Source organism: Triturus cristatus, chromosome 4_1, assembly GCF_964204655.1.
Source record: "Triturus cristatus chromosome 4_1, aTriCri1.1, whole genome shotgun sequence".
Taxonomy (NCBI): Eukaryota; Metazoa; Chordata; class Amphibia; order Caudata; family Salamandridae; genus Triturus; species Triturus cristatus.
In genome coordinates, this window is record NC_140585.1 from 747,773,862 (window position 1) to 747,791,203 (window position 17,342).

Here is a 17,342-nt window from a genome sequence, read left to right on the forward strand (position 1 = left end):
AAAGGCAAATTACAAATGAATACATACTTTTTTATTCAAGACCCTATTTAGTGTCAAAGCAAGGTCTTTGCAGGCTCTTTAAACATACATGGATGGCATTTTTAGGTCTCGCCTACGCAGCGCGCATGCGCTGCATAGGAAAAAGACCTTAAACAATTGATTCGGTTTTAAGGCCAAAAACTTGCACGCGTTGCATTGCTTTCAATGGCAACACGTGCACGTTTGGCAAATCCCTTGCGGGAGCGAGCAGCAGCGCCATATGTTAGCAATTATCACGCCTTGCTGCTCGCTCCTGCAAGGGAAACCTCCTCTCTCCCCACACCCGGCTGCCGCGCAAGGCGCGAGCACTTGTTTTTGCTACTAATTCTGTCTTTGTCTCCTTGGGTAACAGTCGACATACACTTTGAAGTTTCATTCATTACCTGTGTTAAAGTCAACAAAGGCTACATCTAAGACAGCCAGTCTCGGGCAGGATACCACTTTTTTTCAGCTGCCTAATTAAATGTAATTACTTAATTTTATCCCAGGGTTCAAACTTGCAGCGTTGCCTTGTAATAATTGAAATTGCATGCACGGCCAGGGGACTGCTTGACGCCAGAGAGGGGACGGGCCTGCTGTCATTCCTTGACGTAGCGTCTAAGTCAAAGGTACAGAGACGTCGTCATTCCTCAACCCAGTTATTAGCCGCGCTACGGGAGAGCCTCGGCAGCTAAAGCTCCCCCTAAATGAATGACAGGATGTATTGATCCACTCCTGCTCCCGAAATAGCAGCGAAAGGCGGGCATGTGCTGTAATTGGCCACACCACGAATTTTAGGAACTTTCAAAGGCCTTGTGGGTGATGTCTTCACGCGCTGACCTCTGCGTGGCGTATCAAAGAGCGCGCTCGCCAGGGCTGTGACAAACATCAAAAGCAAAGCCCTGCCCGTCAGTATCTCCTTTGAAGGTTATGAAGCATAAGCGCGTCACTGAAGATGTGAAAAGGAAATTTTAAGTTGCTGCCCGGTCCTTGTTCCCGCTGACAGCCTGCAGACCGGCCTCAGACGGGCATAATACCTTTGCCTGTCTTCTATTTTGTTATCACGGCTCTAGCAAACCTTTATTGTGGAAGGGGGTAAATTACAAGGCCGGAGCCTCTAATGAGGTCTAGGGAAACTCTTTGACCCACACGCTGGTCTCAAGTTGTGCTGCATTTTGAGTCCGGATTTAGTGTTTAATCATTTGGTAAATCTAGTCTCACCAGCGCTAATGATAAGGAGTGCCTATAGCCCTTTCGTCGGCCGGTGAAATAAGAGCATCTTTAGTAAGTGTCAGAGCCCTCCCCTTTTGTTAATGGTGCCAGCAGTTCTAGTACGGGGCAGTTAGAGCTAATGCGAGATCTTAAGGCTCAAATTGCATTCAAGTTTAAAGAGGGAGCAGGACATGTTCGCTCCCACCGCCAGACACACCGACAGCTTGAATGGCTGTGGGAAGAAGACGACGTGACACAAAACTATGAAACCCAACAGGCGACCCGAATATCATTTTTCGTTAAGTCAACTGGGCGCTACTGAGCTCGCTCGATTCAAGAAATGCCTATACAGGTGAAACAGTGCTGTCGTGAACATTAAAAAATTGCATTTGTCACAGTGTTGTCGTGAAAACATCTCTACAACATTATTAAACAAGATAAAAGGTCATAAAAAGCATATGTTATATGTCCTAAGATGACACAGGTCCCTTGACAGTATAAACAGTGGACTGACAAAAGTCACCAAAGAAACGCAGTGGGTAATATATTGTTGTGTTGATAATTTTTGTTGTTATTGCATAGTATAACTTCTGTATTCGTAAAGTCCACGTTCAAACAAGGGTATCTTTGTGATGAATAACAGATGTTTATTGTTACCCAACGGCACTCCTTGTATTGAACTGAGAAGGATGAAAGACTAAGTGGACTTGCAGGGATTTGAACCTGTGACAATGAGGTGGAACACAGGCCCCCTACAGTGGCATAATTAGTCCACTAAGCCACCAGAGCCAGTATGTCATGTAATTTTATGACATGCCTTTTTTAGGTCTCGCCTGACCCAGCGCATGCGCTGGTCAGGCGAGACTTATTGAGAGGGCTCCAAAAAGTGCTACCAGGCCAGCCTAGAGCTACAGTGCATGTGCGCGGGCGCACACGCCGCGCTTTACCGCAATTACTTTCACGGTAGCACGGCCGCTTTGATGCGATTGCGATCACTTTCACTTTCGCGGCCGCTTTGCATTGCCAATAGGTCTCGCTTTTGGGACCTTATAAGTATTTAGTTATGCAACTGTTGCATGGCTAAACACTTATAAAGGTCCCAAAGGCGAGATCTACTGGCTATGCCAATGCTTGTTTTTAGGTCTCGCCTGACCCTGCGCATGCATACATTGCGTTACTTGGATGGAATTGCTTTCATTTTATTAAAAGCACTGATTAAAATGGATTCATAGGTTACCTTTCCTTTTATAGGAGATAAGAGCAGATCAGTGATCTGTTTTTTGCTGCGCGGCATGATCAGGTCACTACATACCTGGCAACTGCTCAGGCTCAGGAAACATTCTGCTTATGCATCCATCATAGATGGTGGGTAAACAGTAACCACAAACATTCAGGGGGGCGATTGGAATGTCATTGCTCACCACCATAATGAAACAAGCATTTGCATAGCCAATAGGTCTCGCCTTTGGGACCTTATAAGTATTTAGTTATGCAGCACAATATCCTTACTGCACCAACATTAACTGTTGCATGACTAAACACTTATAAGGTCCCAACGGCGAGACCTATTGGCTATGCCAATGCTTGTTTCTATTGGCAGCCCTTTTTTATATTCCTTTTCATGAATTGCATTTTTACACTACAGCAGTAAATTTACAATACAGATGTAAGGAATAGGCAGAGTCAGGGCCCAGTGGGTACTGGAAAAAGAAAAAAAAACTAAGCCTCGGTAACCAGTTTCCAAAGGTATGCAAATGGTTTTTAAAGACCTGTGAAATACTCGGGCGTGCTGGAGTCTTAATAAGACTCCAGACACTGCCCAGCCGAGCCACCAGCAGCACACCCACTGACCTCTGGCCCCACGGCACTCTGAGTGCTTCAGAGTAAATGAAGACAGCCTGGAAATGCAGCAAATAAACATTGCTGCACTTCCAGGCATCTTCATTTACATGTGCTTGCAGAGGCCTTTGCGCCCCCCTGGGAACCCATCCACGTCCCCAGGGGGGAGCGCCCCACAGTTTGAAGAACTGTGGTCTAGAGGAATTGGAATGAGCAATTACCAATGGGACCAGAGAAGCAGCACTGCCTAGAGGACTAAGAATGAGAAATTACAACTGTGACCAGAGACAGCTGTAGTACTGCCTAGAGGATTTAGAATGAGGAATTACCAACGGGACCAGAGAAGCAGCTAGCAGCACTGCCCAGAGAACTAAGAATGAGATTACCACTGTGACCAGAGACACAGCTGCAGCACTGCCTAGAGGATCTAGAATGAGGAATTACCAACGGGACCAGGGAAGCAGCTAGCAGCACTGCCTAGAGGACTAATAATGAAGATTTACCCCTGGGAACAGAGACAAAGATGCAGCACTGCCTAGAGGAATTAAAATGTGGGATTTTCCGAAAGGACCAGAGTAGCATCTATCAGCGCTGTCTGGGAGACTTAGAAGGAGGAGTTACTGACGGGACCAGAATAGCAGCGTTGTCTAGAGGACTTAAAATGAGGAATTACCACTGGGACCAGAGAAGCAGCTAGCAGCACTGCTTAGAGGAATTAAAATGTGGGAATTTCCGAAAGGACCAGAGCAGCAGCTAGAAGTGCTGTCTGGAAGACTTAGAAGGAGGAATTACCGATGGGACCAGAATAGCAGCACTGTCTGGAAGACTTATAATGAGGAATTACCGGCGGCACCAGAATAGCAGCTAGCAGCACTGTCTAGAGGACTTAGAATGAGGAATTACCACTGGGACCAGAGAGGCAGCTAGCAGCACTGTCTAGAGGCCTTAGTACGAGGAATTACGATTGTGACCTGAGACACAGCTGCAGTACTTCCTAAAGGATTTAGAATGAAGAATAACCAACAGGACCAGAGTAAGAGTTAGCAGCACTGTGTAGAGGACTTAGCGAGGATGAGGTATTACCAATGAGCCCAGAGAAGCAGCTAGCAGCACTGGCTAGAGGACCAAGGATGAGTAATTACCACTGGGAACAGAGAAACAGCTGCCAGATTTGTGACCTGATAAAGAACAAGATATACAGTCCTGTTTACAGAAACAGAGCAACGGAGCTCCGAGCGAATGAAACATAATTAATGCTAAAAACGAAAGATTGGGTGAAAGGGAGCTAGCGAATAAAGTCAAATTTCCAACATTCTAACCTTGTGACTGCTCAACTTGATCTTCAGTGGCAAATACTCCGTAGATCATAAGTGAAAGCTAAGGTGTGAAGGGGAAAACACACAGAGAAAGGGTGAGTGGGAGGAAAAAGCAGTAACCCTGGTCAGCTGCTCGCTTTGCGAAATTTCCAGACCACAAGGCATGCAATTGGAATAAATTGTCCGCAAAACGAGCCGAAATGGACAGAAGCAAAATGAGCCTTGTAACAGGGCCAGCCACTTTGGGAGGGAACAGCAGACCAAAAGGAGGGGCAAATGGGAACGATTTACCATTCCAAAGTAAGGAATTTAGAAAGGCACTCGAAACAACCAATGACAAGCGATGGGGCAGCTTGAAGCCCATGTACTGAATACTCCATGCCTCGCAGAGCAGTACTTGTGCGCAGCTAGGGTCGAACTAACAAACATATAACACTGTGAGACAGAGTTCTATAACAGCTCACTAACGTTCCAATAAGTCTAAAATTACCATCGCTGCAACAAGTCTACATTACTAAACACTACCCTCAAGCCTAGAATATTATATCATTACTGTTAGAAATGTTTAAAAATAATTGCGGATAACTGACTCCTCTTTCTAGAACACACGTTATCCTCCTTGCTGTGTCAGTTTGGCTGGCTCTCAGCATCAGGCCCGGACTGGCAATGCCGGGCACCGGGCAATCCCCCGGTAGGCTGCCAGGGGTGGGGGCCGGTTTTTTGTCAGGGGGCCGGTTTCATTGCTGGGGCCGATATTTTGGTCCGACGCGACGCCGCCGACGGCGTTAGTATTAAGATAGAATGAAAACACTCTGTGTGTGTCTCGACTCTCTCCTCACTCAGTGCGTGCGGGAAAGAAAAAGCACAATTTTATCAATAAAAAAATCAGATTCAGCAGAAATCAGAATCAATTCATGATCGGTCCGATTCCGGCTGCGCGGCAATAATTTATTATTTAACATCAATAGGGGGTGGGTGAGTCGTCGTCACACGGGCGCCCTGGCTCGCGCACAGCGCGCCGCGCAGCCGCAGAAATCTCCGCCGGCGCAGCCCGCGCGTGTGCGCGGACCGCGGTCTCAGTTCATGCACCTTAGGCAGGGTGGGGTGGCTGTGTGACATGCGCATTGGGGTTAGAACAATAAAAGTGCGCGTGACCCCGACCAAGGAGCATTTTCCAGACCAGCCACGAAGACAGAGACTACTGAACGAGGCAGGGGCACCCGGGCGGGCACCCCATAATTCATTTCTAATTGTAGCCTCTGCCTGCTGCCTGTGACTGTCCCAGTCCCTAGTCCCAGCAGGCCAGTACTACTACTACTACCGTCGTCCGTCGGCGTCCGACTGTCCTCCGTCGACCCGTCGCCGAGGTGAGTCAGACTCATCAGTGTGTCTTCTGTGCAGCGCACTAGCACCCTGGGGGGCCCCGGGCCCTGAGTCTGGAATGATTGTGGATTTAGAGTCACTGAGCAGTGCTCAGACACAGACAGTGACTCTAAATCCACAATCATTCCAGACTCAGAGTCAGGGCCGTGAGCAGGCAGGCCTCTCCTTGCTGTTCGAGAGCAGGGGCCAGGGGGGCGGGGCGGACAACACAGCGCGGCGATGCATTGCCATTTGCCAACTGGTGCCGGAGCGAGGACGGTGGTGGCTGGCTGGCTCAGGCAAGGCCCGGTTCTAGAGGGTCCCTGACACTCACACACAGATATGTTATTGTTAAGCTAATGTGGCGAAGGTAGATCAATCTTCGACAAAATAATCTGTTCAGTGGTCAGTGTAGGTTTCTAGAGAAGCATGCCACGTGACCCCCCTGTGTAGCTGCGTCCAAGCAGTCGATCTGTGTGTTCCGGATCCAAAGTATGGTGTCTTCAGACAGTAGTGCAGCAGGCATAGGCCTGGCTGCAACAGACTTCCTAGTGCCTTGAGCGGCTGGTTTTGCGAGTCCACTGACCACTGTGCATTTCCTCCAGTTTATTTATTTGGGTTTCGCGTTTCACTGTGTCATGCCTCAAACTCAAAGTTTCGAATCTGTGCTCTTCGACGTGGTTCAATCAGGTCTACTAATATGTGCCCCAAAAGCTGGCACCCATCACAGGGTCATCCAGAAACGTATTTTTTCATCGTACATAGTCGTAGTACCAGTGAATAGATAGTGCAGGAGATTGTTAGGCGCTTCTTTTGCTGTTTTAAAGAGAAAGTACCTAGACTGAGACCACAGTTTGACATAAGTACTCTCTGGACATTAACATTGAGCACAAAAGTTTAAGACATCTGAAATGCCTGGTGTCCTGGCATTTACACCCCAAAGTGCTGGAATTCCTAAGCAATACAGCCAATGACAAATACATTAAACATGTGACTTTTAATGCATGCATAGAATTGTTTGTTCAACTCGAATGGCAGAAGCTCTTGTGCACCACATGTGGTGTTTGTGCTGCTTTTTTTCCGACGTTACTCGTGCTAACAGCACTAAATTGCAGTGCAAGCAGCGATATGTGCATATTTTCCCGCCCAGTGACAGAACTCTGCAGAATGTTATAGCATTTTTTTATGTGACGCCGCAGAATTTTTACAGAGTGAAACACTGCAAGTTGTGCCCACCCCTAGTCTTTAATGTCTTCCCTTTGTCTTCCTACCTTATGAATTGCACCTCATTTGGCACACTTTGTCGTATAGTTCCTGCGACTCCTGCTCCAGATTAATGTGATTAGACGTGAAGGGGAGCATGGCAAATCTACTGACAAATGTTAGTGAATATCTACAGAGTTAAAGTATGGGAGTTTTCACCGATGAGGGGGTCATGGGGTGGGGGAACTACGGAGCGATGAGGGGCGCTGGTGGAGGGTGGCAGTGAGGGAATCTGAGGACTCACACACCCCATGACCTCCTCCTCACTGAGGAGGAGGTCATGGGGTGTGTAGGAGCTACGGCGAGATGAGGGGTACTGGTGGAGGGTAGTAGTTAGGGAGTCTGAGGAGGAGGCCATGAGGGGGAGTGGCTACGGAGAGATGAAGAGGGTGGTTGGTAAGTTATCTACAGAGAAAGAGGTCAAAAAGACTTTTGTACCAGCACTAAAGCCGGCCCTGTCAGGGCCTTTCTGTTTTTGTTTATTTAATTAACAGTCATATGATTAGGACAACTGACTGTAGAGCATACTTTAACATGCATGCTGATTACATTTACTGCTATATTCAATGTTTCAAGTTTGAAGGTGATTTTACTTTTGTTTTTTACTGGGAATAATGAAAGTGGAACTGAATGGTGGCTGATATGGGGCTGGGTCCCAAGGTCAGCTGTGAGATAAGGTCTAATGTAGAGGGGTGGTAGAAAAGTGGATCATTAAGTCTGTAAGGGAGTGCGCTGCACAGTCATGTGTCAGGTGGAGGTAGTAATGAAGAGGGTTTCTCCCTGAAGGCTCGCACAGAGGGAGCCCGAGTAGAGTCACTTGCTAGATACTCCCACCTTAGAAACCTCCTCTTCCCTTCAAAGGGACATTACATGGGAGAAAAGCACTTTTTTAGAGTGATAACATTTAGAAAGAGAGTGTGTTTTACTGTACCTTGTAAGACTAAGGAGAGATAAAAGGAGGGCCCAGAAGCAGGCCTGGCTAGATACATAAGCGATAAATCGGGCCAGCAGTGGCCCACCCGAATGTACCTTTGGCTCACCCAAACAAAAATTCCTGGAGCCGGGCCTGCTACCTACACCCCCCTTTTGCAGGCAACCCCTTGGTTCCTCCTTCCACCGGCGGAGTCCACTGCTGCCGGAGTGAGATGGTGGTGGCTGCCTGCCTGTGCCTGCGAGAGTGGCTATGCTAGTGCAGCACTGTGGATATGTGTGACTGTGCTCCCATTGGTGGCGCTGTTGTGCTGCTTGACTCTTGGGGGGCTGTAACTGGGGCGAAGGTTGGGGTCAGCAAGTCTGCTTAAAATATATTTTTCAGCACAAGCCCCAACTTGGGGCTTGTGCTGAAAAATATATTTGAAGCAGACAACAGGGCTTTCTAGAGTTTATTTATTTATTTATTTATTTTAACACGACTGAGTCCTTTTGTTTTGTTTTCCACTGGCCACTGCCTGGTGTTGCCACCGGGCTCTGGCAATGGCGCCGCTTAGGCTAACGCGGGGGGCCTTTTTTAGCTCATGTTCAGGACAAAGGCTTTGTCCTGAACATGAAAGATAAGTCTGTTTTTTTGGGAAGGAGTCCGAGCCATGTGGATTACCGAGTTTAACAGAACATACTGCCAACACGTGGCAGTCAGCCTGGTCGGCGCTGCGTTCAATCCTTACATCAGGGTGGTTGTTGTAGTGTAGTCCGCATTGTTTCCTGAATTAGGTTAGAGGTTTCAATTCGGTGTCACATTATTGTGTGGTGCACATGGATTTTTCTTGTATCTAGATGTCATAGTGATTGTGCAGTCAGTATTCACGCTAAATAACCGATGTAGAGACAGCGCCTTTAACCGGCTGCTAACACGGTGCCTCATTTTGTATTCGCTGTAGGAAGTGTGCTTCGTATTCAAGGCACACAGCGACAAGATGATGAGCTGCGCACAATATGTACATGCCTTTAATTATCTCAGTAATTTCAGCATCGCATCGACAATATCGGCGAGTGACCTCAACATAGAAGAGGGCATTGCATTGAAACACAGACATAGGCAAGTCAAAGGTGGCAGCTGCTTTTCTTTTAAGATGGTGTTTACTTTAGGGCCACACCCTTGCAGCAACATTCTCCTCTCGCTACCATTATGGGGATACATTAAATAAAAACAGTACTAGACAAATCACATCTCTCGGCAGAGCAGCATTTTATTAAAGCACTCCAAAGTGTGCCCCTCGTGCACGTTCTTATTAATAAAGTTTTCACCAACTAATGCGAACAGAATTTGAAGCTAGCCTACAAGAAGTGACTTATGGGCTCCAGGATCATTCGCGATTCTGATATAGGATTGTAATTTAACATCTTATGGTGCAGGTTATAGAGTAAAGGGCTTAGCGCTACTACCATCTTCTTCAATGTAATGTTTGACCTCTAATGGGCCTTTGTACCCTTGTATCAGTTCCATCTGTTGAAGGTCGCCCTCGGTGCGTTCCCTATGCGCTGCCTGGCTCAGTTGCTTCATGAATCATGACCTATATTTTGTTTAATTTTCTGGATTTCAGGCCGGATTTCACAAGAAAAGAGTTTGCGCTGGTAAAATGCGCACTTGCGTGTTCAGTGCTAGCACTATTTACAAAACTCAGGATATAAAAATCATTTTGCACATTGTCTTGTACACTTTTTACTCTGAACCTTTGCACAATTGTTTGAAGTTAAGTGCGTTTTTAAATGTCTTTATGCTATTTTATATGAAGAATAAATTGGTTATATTTAAATTCATGTTTTGTGCTCGACATTTCAGTTTTTAGTGTTTTCTGTAGGAATGTCTGTGTTTTATGACTGTGTATCTTGGTGCTCCTTAAGGTAATCATTTACTATGCTTTAAAAGTTAATACAATCCAATATGTAATGAAAAATGTGTTGAAAAATACTTTTTTTTTTTGGCCTTTCTGTCTCCCAAATTTCTTGTGTGGGGGGGACAAGTTCAACCCCCCCAAACTCCCCCTAATAGTGGTTGCTCACTGCGCTTGCTCGCTACACACCATGTGGGGGCTGGTCTCACTTTTATTTCTCTCTGATTTACTACTCGTGCCTATTTTTGGTGCTCTCTGAAAGAATGTCTATGGGTACATATGACTGGGTGGGTAACCTGGTGCTCTTGAAGGTCATCATCTACTATTTACTGTGGTTTGAAAGTTGATACAATTGAATATGTAATGAAAAATGTGCTGTAAAATTCACCATTTTGGTCGGTTGTTTTCCAAAATTTTCTTGGGGGGAGAACCCCCCCAAACCCCCCTAGTAGCGGTCGGGCTCGCGCGCTGCGCGCGCTCGCTACGCGCTGGACGGAGGCTGGTCTGCCAAATTTCACGGGGGCTGGTCTGACAAATTTTGCCAGGGCTGATTTCAGTTCCCAGTCCGGCCCTGCTCAGCATTACCTGACCAATTAGCTAAATTAACCATTTGCTGTTCTAGAATTAAACAGTAATCCCAACACCTTACTGTTGCCTTTTGCAAACGGGGCTACGAACCAAATATGCCCACCCAAAACAACCCCCAGCTGGTGATCACCACAATAACAGTAGTTGCAGAATGACAGCTTGGTGGTGAGATGGAAGGGCAGAAAATTGTAAGTATGGACGACAGACATCGTGAAACGGGGTAGTCATATCAGGAAAGAGCTCGAAAAAGTTAGCTCGACAGAGATCCAGCCGTGCAGAGGATTAGACTTATTCAAAAAGACTACGTGGACATGATGGTTAGTTTGGCGAAGGGAAAAGATTAGTAAATGATTAGCCTGGGATAAAGAAAGTCTTCCTGGGCTTCGTATTGCAGAGGGGCAACATACCAAATACCTAGTAGTGCAGATGGGCAACCTAGCAAATTACTACTAGTCCGGGAGAAGGACCACCTGGCGGATAAACAGTAGGTGAGTGATGTCAGTTGCGGCAAGGCTCCCTTACGTTTCACCCCGTAACCCTACAAATCAAGCTTCAGGTTCTCGAAAGTGTGACTTACCTCCCGCCACCGGATCTATAAACTCCGATTACCACAGCTACATTCTACGCCTGATTCACAGCGCCGGAGACGCAATATGTAAAGTAGGCAGCACTAAGTGACAGGCAAGGGGCGGTACTAGGAAGACATGGGCGGTTACCTCACAACACATCTCGCGACTATTAGCAAGATGCCCCCGCCCCGGAAAATAAGCTTTATTCTGTCCCGGAAGAGATTCGAAATTTGTAATAAGGGCGCTAAATTGAATACCGATCTGCAGAAAACAGGACATTCCTTGCTTGTGCATTGGTCTGAGTTAAAGTCCGGGATGGCTTTGCTCTAGAGACGTATTCTTCTTTGTAGTAAATCACAGGATTCATCTGGGTATCCAAAACTCAGCGAGTACTGCCCAAGGCCTCTGAACCTGCATACGACACGTTTGCGTTGTTCTTACCTTTCGCTGAAGATTTGGCCTTTAATTTGTGTACCTGTCGCCGTATTCGGAAGGGTTGTCGCACAAGTGACTGCCAGCCCGAGACAGTGCAAGATGGCCGCTCTGTTTTCCTCTTAGTCGCCCCAGCAGTCCTCTCGTGCACGTTGTGCACCACTTGACTAACCCGGCTGCTGGACCGCCACCTTGATCTTTCGGTGTTGGTTAAAATGCAAGAAGTCAGTGGTAACGAGGAAATTTCACGTCCGGACCAGGGTGCCTCTGTTGCCAGCAGGACTTCCAAGGAGCTACTCTGTGTGGGCGGAGAAGGTAAGTTAGAGGAGAATAATAGAGACATCGGGTGGAGAGTTCAAGCTGTCCCACATATCCCAAAAGTGGTGAAACAGCAATCTATGAGGTCCAACGAAGGCTCCTCGAAAATTGAAGTGCATAGAGGAGGGAATGTGGTGAAGCCTCTATATCCCATACAGCAGAGCTCCGAATGAGAGACCCCTCCCTGCCCTGGGAAATCGCCTAAGTGTATACAGCTCTCATCATGGCCACCCTCCTGGGGCTGCGGGATATACCATTTGTACGACTCACATTGGCCTATTTATGTATGGGATAAAGAGCTCTGCCTTGCAGGTAGACACGTGGCTGCTGCTGCTTTTGAGGGGTTTAAGACGCCCTCCTTCCGAGGCGAAGATCAACATTACACTTGTTTCCAATTCCCAGTGGTGCTATAATATTTATTCAAGTTTATCTGTAGCCCTACAATTTCAGGTGCAGCCAAGTATTTTTTTATTTCATACTTTTCCTTCACATGACCCAATTGACTAAATAGACATTTAAGGAGCACATTCTTAAAACCAGCCTTAAACATTGCATGTGTTGATGGTAGATGGCTCAGGTAAGCAAAGAGCCTGGCAATGACCTTTTTGTTATCTCCCGGTCAGGTTTTACAGGTCCGTAAGAGAGTAAGCGTTAGGGCATCACGTTTCTGTTTAGATATCTTTGTAACATGCTGTGGGGTGTATACTTTGAAATCCTTTTGTAGTGCATTTGTTCTCCACCCCTTCCCTTCTTTTCAGTCTTTTGTACACACATTGCCAGAAATATTTGCTTTGTGTATATATTGAGATGTTCTCTTTAAAGTTTCCTTTTTGAGGATGCTATATAGACACACCATTTATATGAAACCATGCCACAGCAGGGGCACAATGAATCCATGGGCCAATAATAAACCTAATCCAGGGAAGATTTGCTCCAGGCTTATCTGTTTTATTAGTATAGTGGTTACACTTGGGTGAAATAATGAGGCATCACCACAGATGCTAATTGTTCCTTTAAGTGCCAGAGCTAACCCAACAGAGGTGCAAATCATGCTCAACACCCCAACAGAGGTGCAAACCATGCTCAACTCTTAAAGGTTATTTTAATTGAAACAGGCAAAAATGCAACTGATATGTGTTATCACTATTTCATGTGTCTAAAGCCTGGAATTTCACTCAGGTAGGTCAATGCATTTAAATAAAAAGTTTCAGTGACCTCTAAATTTTGTTAACTGAATAATTTGACAAAATAAAAATGCTGAAGTTACTTTTAGAAATGGGGTTCTTGGTTGGCTAGTATATGCACCTAAGCCATGCAGAACCCACCACTCTAGTCAGGGCAAGGAAGTTCCACACTTGGGTCCTCCGTGGGATGAAGCATGTATCATGGGAGACCACTCAAATTGTGACTACAGGCCTGCCATTGCAGCCTGTGTATCATCTGGTACTAGCACCACTTACAACAGATATAGGTTTTAAGTGTAGTGATCTCCGATATAAGAAATACTTTGTCACCCCTGAGGCAGACCTTTCAACCCTGATGGCAGGGTGCTTGTTAATGAGTCTGAGGGTGCCCCTGCATGAGCAGGATACCCCTACAAACTCCAGAGTCCATTCCCTAGGCGTTGTAAGTCCAAGACAGCGGGAGCGCCCTAGAGCCTCAACCACTGCGTTTCTGTCTGTCTGGATACTTCATTAGTCTATGCAAGATTAACAGCACCATTTGTAAAAGATAATTTATCTGGAAGGGAAATGAACAGTCAATACGCAGTCATGGTGATTAAAAAGAAGCAACGTTTATTTGCTCAAGCCATGGGCAGAAATGGAGAGTCCAATTTGTCAGGTGTTTCGTCCTTCTTGAGTTGGGATGTGCCTCTTATGTTTAAACACAAATGCTAACTTATTATCCACGTGAAGCCGCAATGTTCAAACTTCAAATGATAGATGAATTAATCTTTCCTTTTGAAGTATAACGATCAGTAAAGCAAATTTACAGCAAGGACATTTGAGGGACCTGTGCTCGTCTCCCATCTCTGTTTCAAGGCAGCTGTTTGAAGCAAACAGCATTTCTTGTGCAAGTGGCCGAACTTCCCCTGAAGGGCACGTCCTGGCTACATATTATAGGAGTTTCAAGCACATGCCACTTTTATCTAACTAAAAGCACTATTTTCACAATAGAGTGCTCTGGCAAAAGATCCTTTGCAAAACAACAAATTTTTCTTTTTTCAGTTCTCTTAATGTTCAAGGCCTCAAACCATACATAGCTGAGAAGTCAGCTGTGCATGCCTGTTGCAATTGCATTTTATACTCGACAAGCAAGAAGCTAAAGCTTTCACGTTTACCTCAAGTGGTCACTTCACAGAAACATGAGCGTGTTTAAAAACCATTCTAGAAGCAAAATGGGGAATCAACTGCTTATGTTTGGACCACGGTGGCTTTCACAGCACTTTTAAAGAGTTTTGCTGAACAAATTAATGTCTATTATTTGACAATAGAGCTCCCTGGAAAGCCAGGCTTTAGTTGTTCTAGCTGCACAACTCCAGACTGAAGGAGAAAACAGACCCCAGTGTGTTTGCTGCAAGATTGTGTAATTTTTTAGCATACTATCACCCACTAGGGCATCATGGTCGGCACTCGCCTATCTGTTTGAAAGCAGGGCAGCCATGACAGATGAATGGAGCCATCATTCACTGCAAAGAATATCTAACCTTAGCTGGTCTGCAAGATGGCCATACAGAAGAGCCAACCTACACTTACTACCCCATGAACGGGGATTAGTAAGTATCACTGATGGACATTAAAAAAAAGCTCTACGAACTCAAATTGGTATTTAATTCCATTTGGTATATAGAGAGAGGGCTTGATGGAAAAAGTTAAATCTTCATTTTGTTCTATTACAAGTTATACCTTTTTATTTATTTATTTATTTATTTTTTTTTTTGAAAAACCTTTATTGACATTTCAATCATTAACAAGTATGGGCCTACAACCCCCCGGGGCCGGCCGCTAAGCAATCAGAGCAATAAGATCAAATGTAAACACAGGCGGCACCTCGGAGAGCAGAATCTTCATGCTAATATAGTCCGGCCAGGGAGCCGCGCAGGTAGGACACCAGGAGAAAAAGGGTTTTTCATTTTATAATGGAACAAGACAGTAGGATCAGGTGCCAAACAATTTCCCAACAGCGATAAGGGGCAGGCAGAATAATAGACGTAAGCAATAAACAGCAATCTATTGGATCAATGGCGCAGACACAGGAAATTCCGGATGGGGAAGAATATCAAAAACAGTTGCGCCTGCAGGCCCCCGTACCTAACGCCCAGAGAACACCCCGGAAACTGTGGCACACATGAAGGGGCGACGATTCACAACAAAGGAGGTGTACCGCGCTGATCCCAGAAAAGAAAAAACAAGAAGAAGCGGAGAAGAAAAAGGAGGCCATGGAAAAAGAGATAAAGACGAAAGAGTCCCCTCCCCCAACCCCCCACCCTGCACCTCTGCAAATGAGTATGCCCCCCCCCCACCCCCAGCAGTGTGCCTGTCGCCCTGGAACTAGACCCGAAATATAGAAGAAACAGGGAAAAAGGAGTAAGAAAGAACCCCACCAGACGGGGGGGTGGAGAAAGTATAATAAACTGGAGGAGGGCCTTCAAAACATACCCCCGGCTTCTCCCTCCCGCACGGTGAAGTCTCCCCACAGCAAACAATAAGCAGCACCAAATCGATCATATCAAAAAAGGGGATGGGGAGCATTATGTACCAAATATGCTAATAGCTATGTCCTGAGAGTACGCAACCATGAGTCCGCCCGTCTACTAGATGACCACCCCCGAAGGATCAGCCTCATCCTTGACCACTCTTTGCAATTCTGCCCATGCCTACCCCTCGACCCAGCACCATGTCCGATGTTCCAAGGTAAAGGAGTGTCCAAAAACAACCGGGAAGCGACGCACACAGGTGGGGTGGAAGTCTCTGAGTACCAACACAGTCCGCAGCATGGAGGGACGTCTTTCCCAGTGCTGCCCCAGGATCTGCACTGCACACAAGGTCCAGGAAGGCTGAATCAGCCGAAGTAGACAAATGTTGCTGGAATTGTCCCTGGGTCGCCGGAGGCCGTGCACGGGACGCGGCCACCACCTTCCACTCAGGTCCAATACCTCCGGAACAGATCAAACCCTCAGTTAGCCGATCACACGGTAGCATACTGTCCGGAGTGTCCGGCTGTGCACTAATCGCAGGGGTGGCCGCGACATTATCCTCCTGTGTGCAGTGTGGGAAGTCCCTGTGTACCTGTGGACCAGCATGCCGCCACTGTCCCAACGCCGATGCCACACCATCGAGCTTACTCCCCAAGACCCCGACGCCACGAGCCAAGGAGAAATGAAGGGCACCAAGGGCCTCTAGGAGGTCGCCGTACCCCAGCACAGCTCTCTGCGATCGCTCCGCCACACTCCCAAAAGTCACACACTCCCAATCCTGCTGCGACCCAGTGGACAGGATGGTAGGCTGCATCGCAACAAGATGGCCGCCGGGAAGGCCCGACTCGTATTGGGGCCGGGACCCGGGGACAAGCGCCTCGAGGTCCACGTCGCTGGAGACAGGGGTCCGGGGGCAGGCACAAATTCAGCCGTTGCGTGGACACTGGCAACAATCGTCCCCACCACGGACCAGCTCCCGCGAAAATCCGGGAGCAGCCCGCAAGGATCAGGGCGAGCTAGGGGCGGCGTCCGGGCAGCTCACCGTCAAAGGCAGGGGCAAGCACCGAAGAATCTGAGAATTGCACCCCCGGGCATGCCCTCGGTCCGCTACGCTTAGCAGTGGGAGCGACCACGGCGAAATGCAGGCCGAGGGCAGCACCGCTCCGGTGGACCGACTCCACCCAGTCACCACAGGCCGCTGTTGTTGAACTGCCACCCGGCCAAGGCGTCCACTCGAGGTCCCGGCTCCGGGGCTGCACGGGCCGCAAAGTTCAACTGCAGATTTCTCCGGCGGTACAGCAGCCAGAAACCTCGGAGTCACACGATCGGTTGCCACTCTCATTCACAAACACGATCTCATAGCGCAGACTGAGGATCTCGTGCAGGATATCCGTGCGGGATGCGGAGGTTCACGGAGCCGGGAATCTACGCTGCCGTCCCGGTCGCCATCTTGGCTCCTCCCCAAGTTATACCTTTTAAATGCAAAAGATGAATCCTATTGCCTTTTTTATGTTTCCACCACGGGAATGGGCACTTACGAGCATGAGAATAAAAAGAACTCAAGACAGCAGGCGCTCAAATGTATAAATTTAGAAATATTTTTAAAGTTTAATAATCTGGCAAATAAAATCACAATTGACTACATACAGACAACTTGTGTGTTAAGACGGATGCATTCCCTTGATGGAGTATGACTACCTTGCAGATACATGCTCTATGGTATCCGCCCCCACAGTGAAAGAACTTCTCACTTCAAGGCCTCCCTTAGCACTAGAAGTCAATGTATAAGATACCATTACAATATTTGGGAAATATTTAATGCTTGCCGCTCTTTTTAGGTCTTGGCCTGGCGTGAGCAGCGCACGCGCTGCTCTTGCCATGCTGAGGGCTTCTTGGAATC

The 17,342-nt window shown here is 47.2% G+C and overlaps 2 protein-coding genes across 2 annotated transcripts in view; one reads left to right on the forward strand and one right to left on the reverse strand.

Annotated features, from left to right (window-relative positions):
- SLC41A2 (solute carrier family 41 member 2) overlaps nucleotides 1–11,143 on the reverse strand; it is a 402,292-nt gene extending 391,149 nt beyond the window's left edge. Inside the window, exon 1 of the mRNA XM_085653261.1 lies at nucleotides 11,004–11,143. The gene's annotated coding sequence lies outside the window, so the exon portion shown is untranslated. The remainder of the gene's footprint in view (nucleotides 1–11,003) is intronic.
- Nucleotides 11,144–11,258: 115 nt separating this feature from the next.
- Nucleotides 11,259–17,342, forward strand: part of NOPCHAP1 (NOP protein chaperone 1) — a 48,634-nt gene continuing 42,550 nt past the window's right edge. The window contains exon 1 of the mRNA XM_085653262.1: nucleotides 11,259–11,742. Within this exon, the coding sequence (XP_085509388.1) occupies nucleotides 11,643–11,742 (100 nt within the window). The 5' untranslated portion in view covers nucleotides 11,259–11,642. The remainder of the gene's footprint in view (nucleotides 11,743–17,342) is intronic.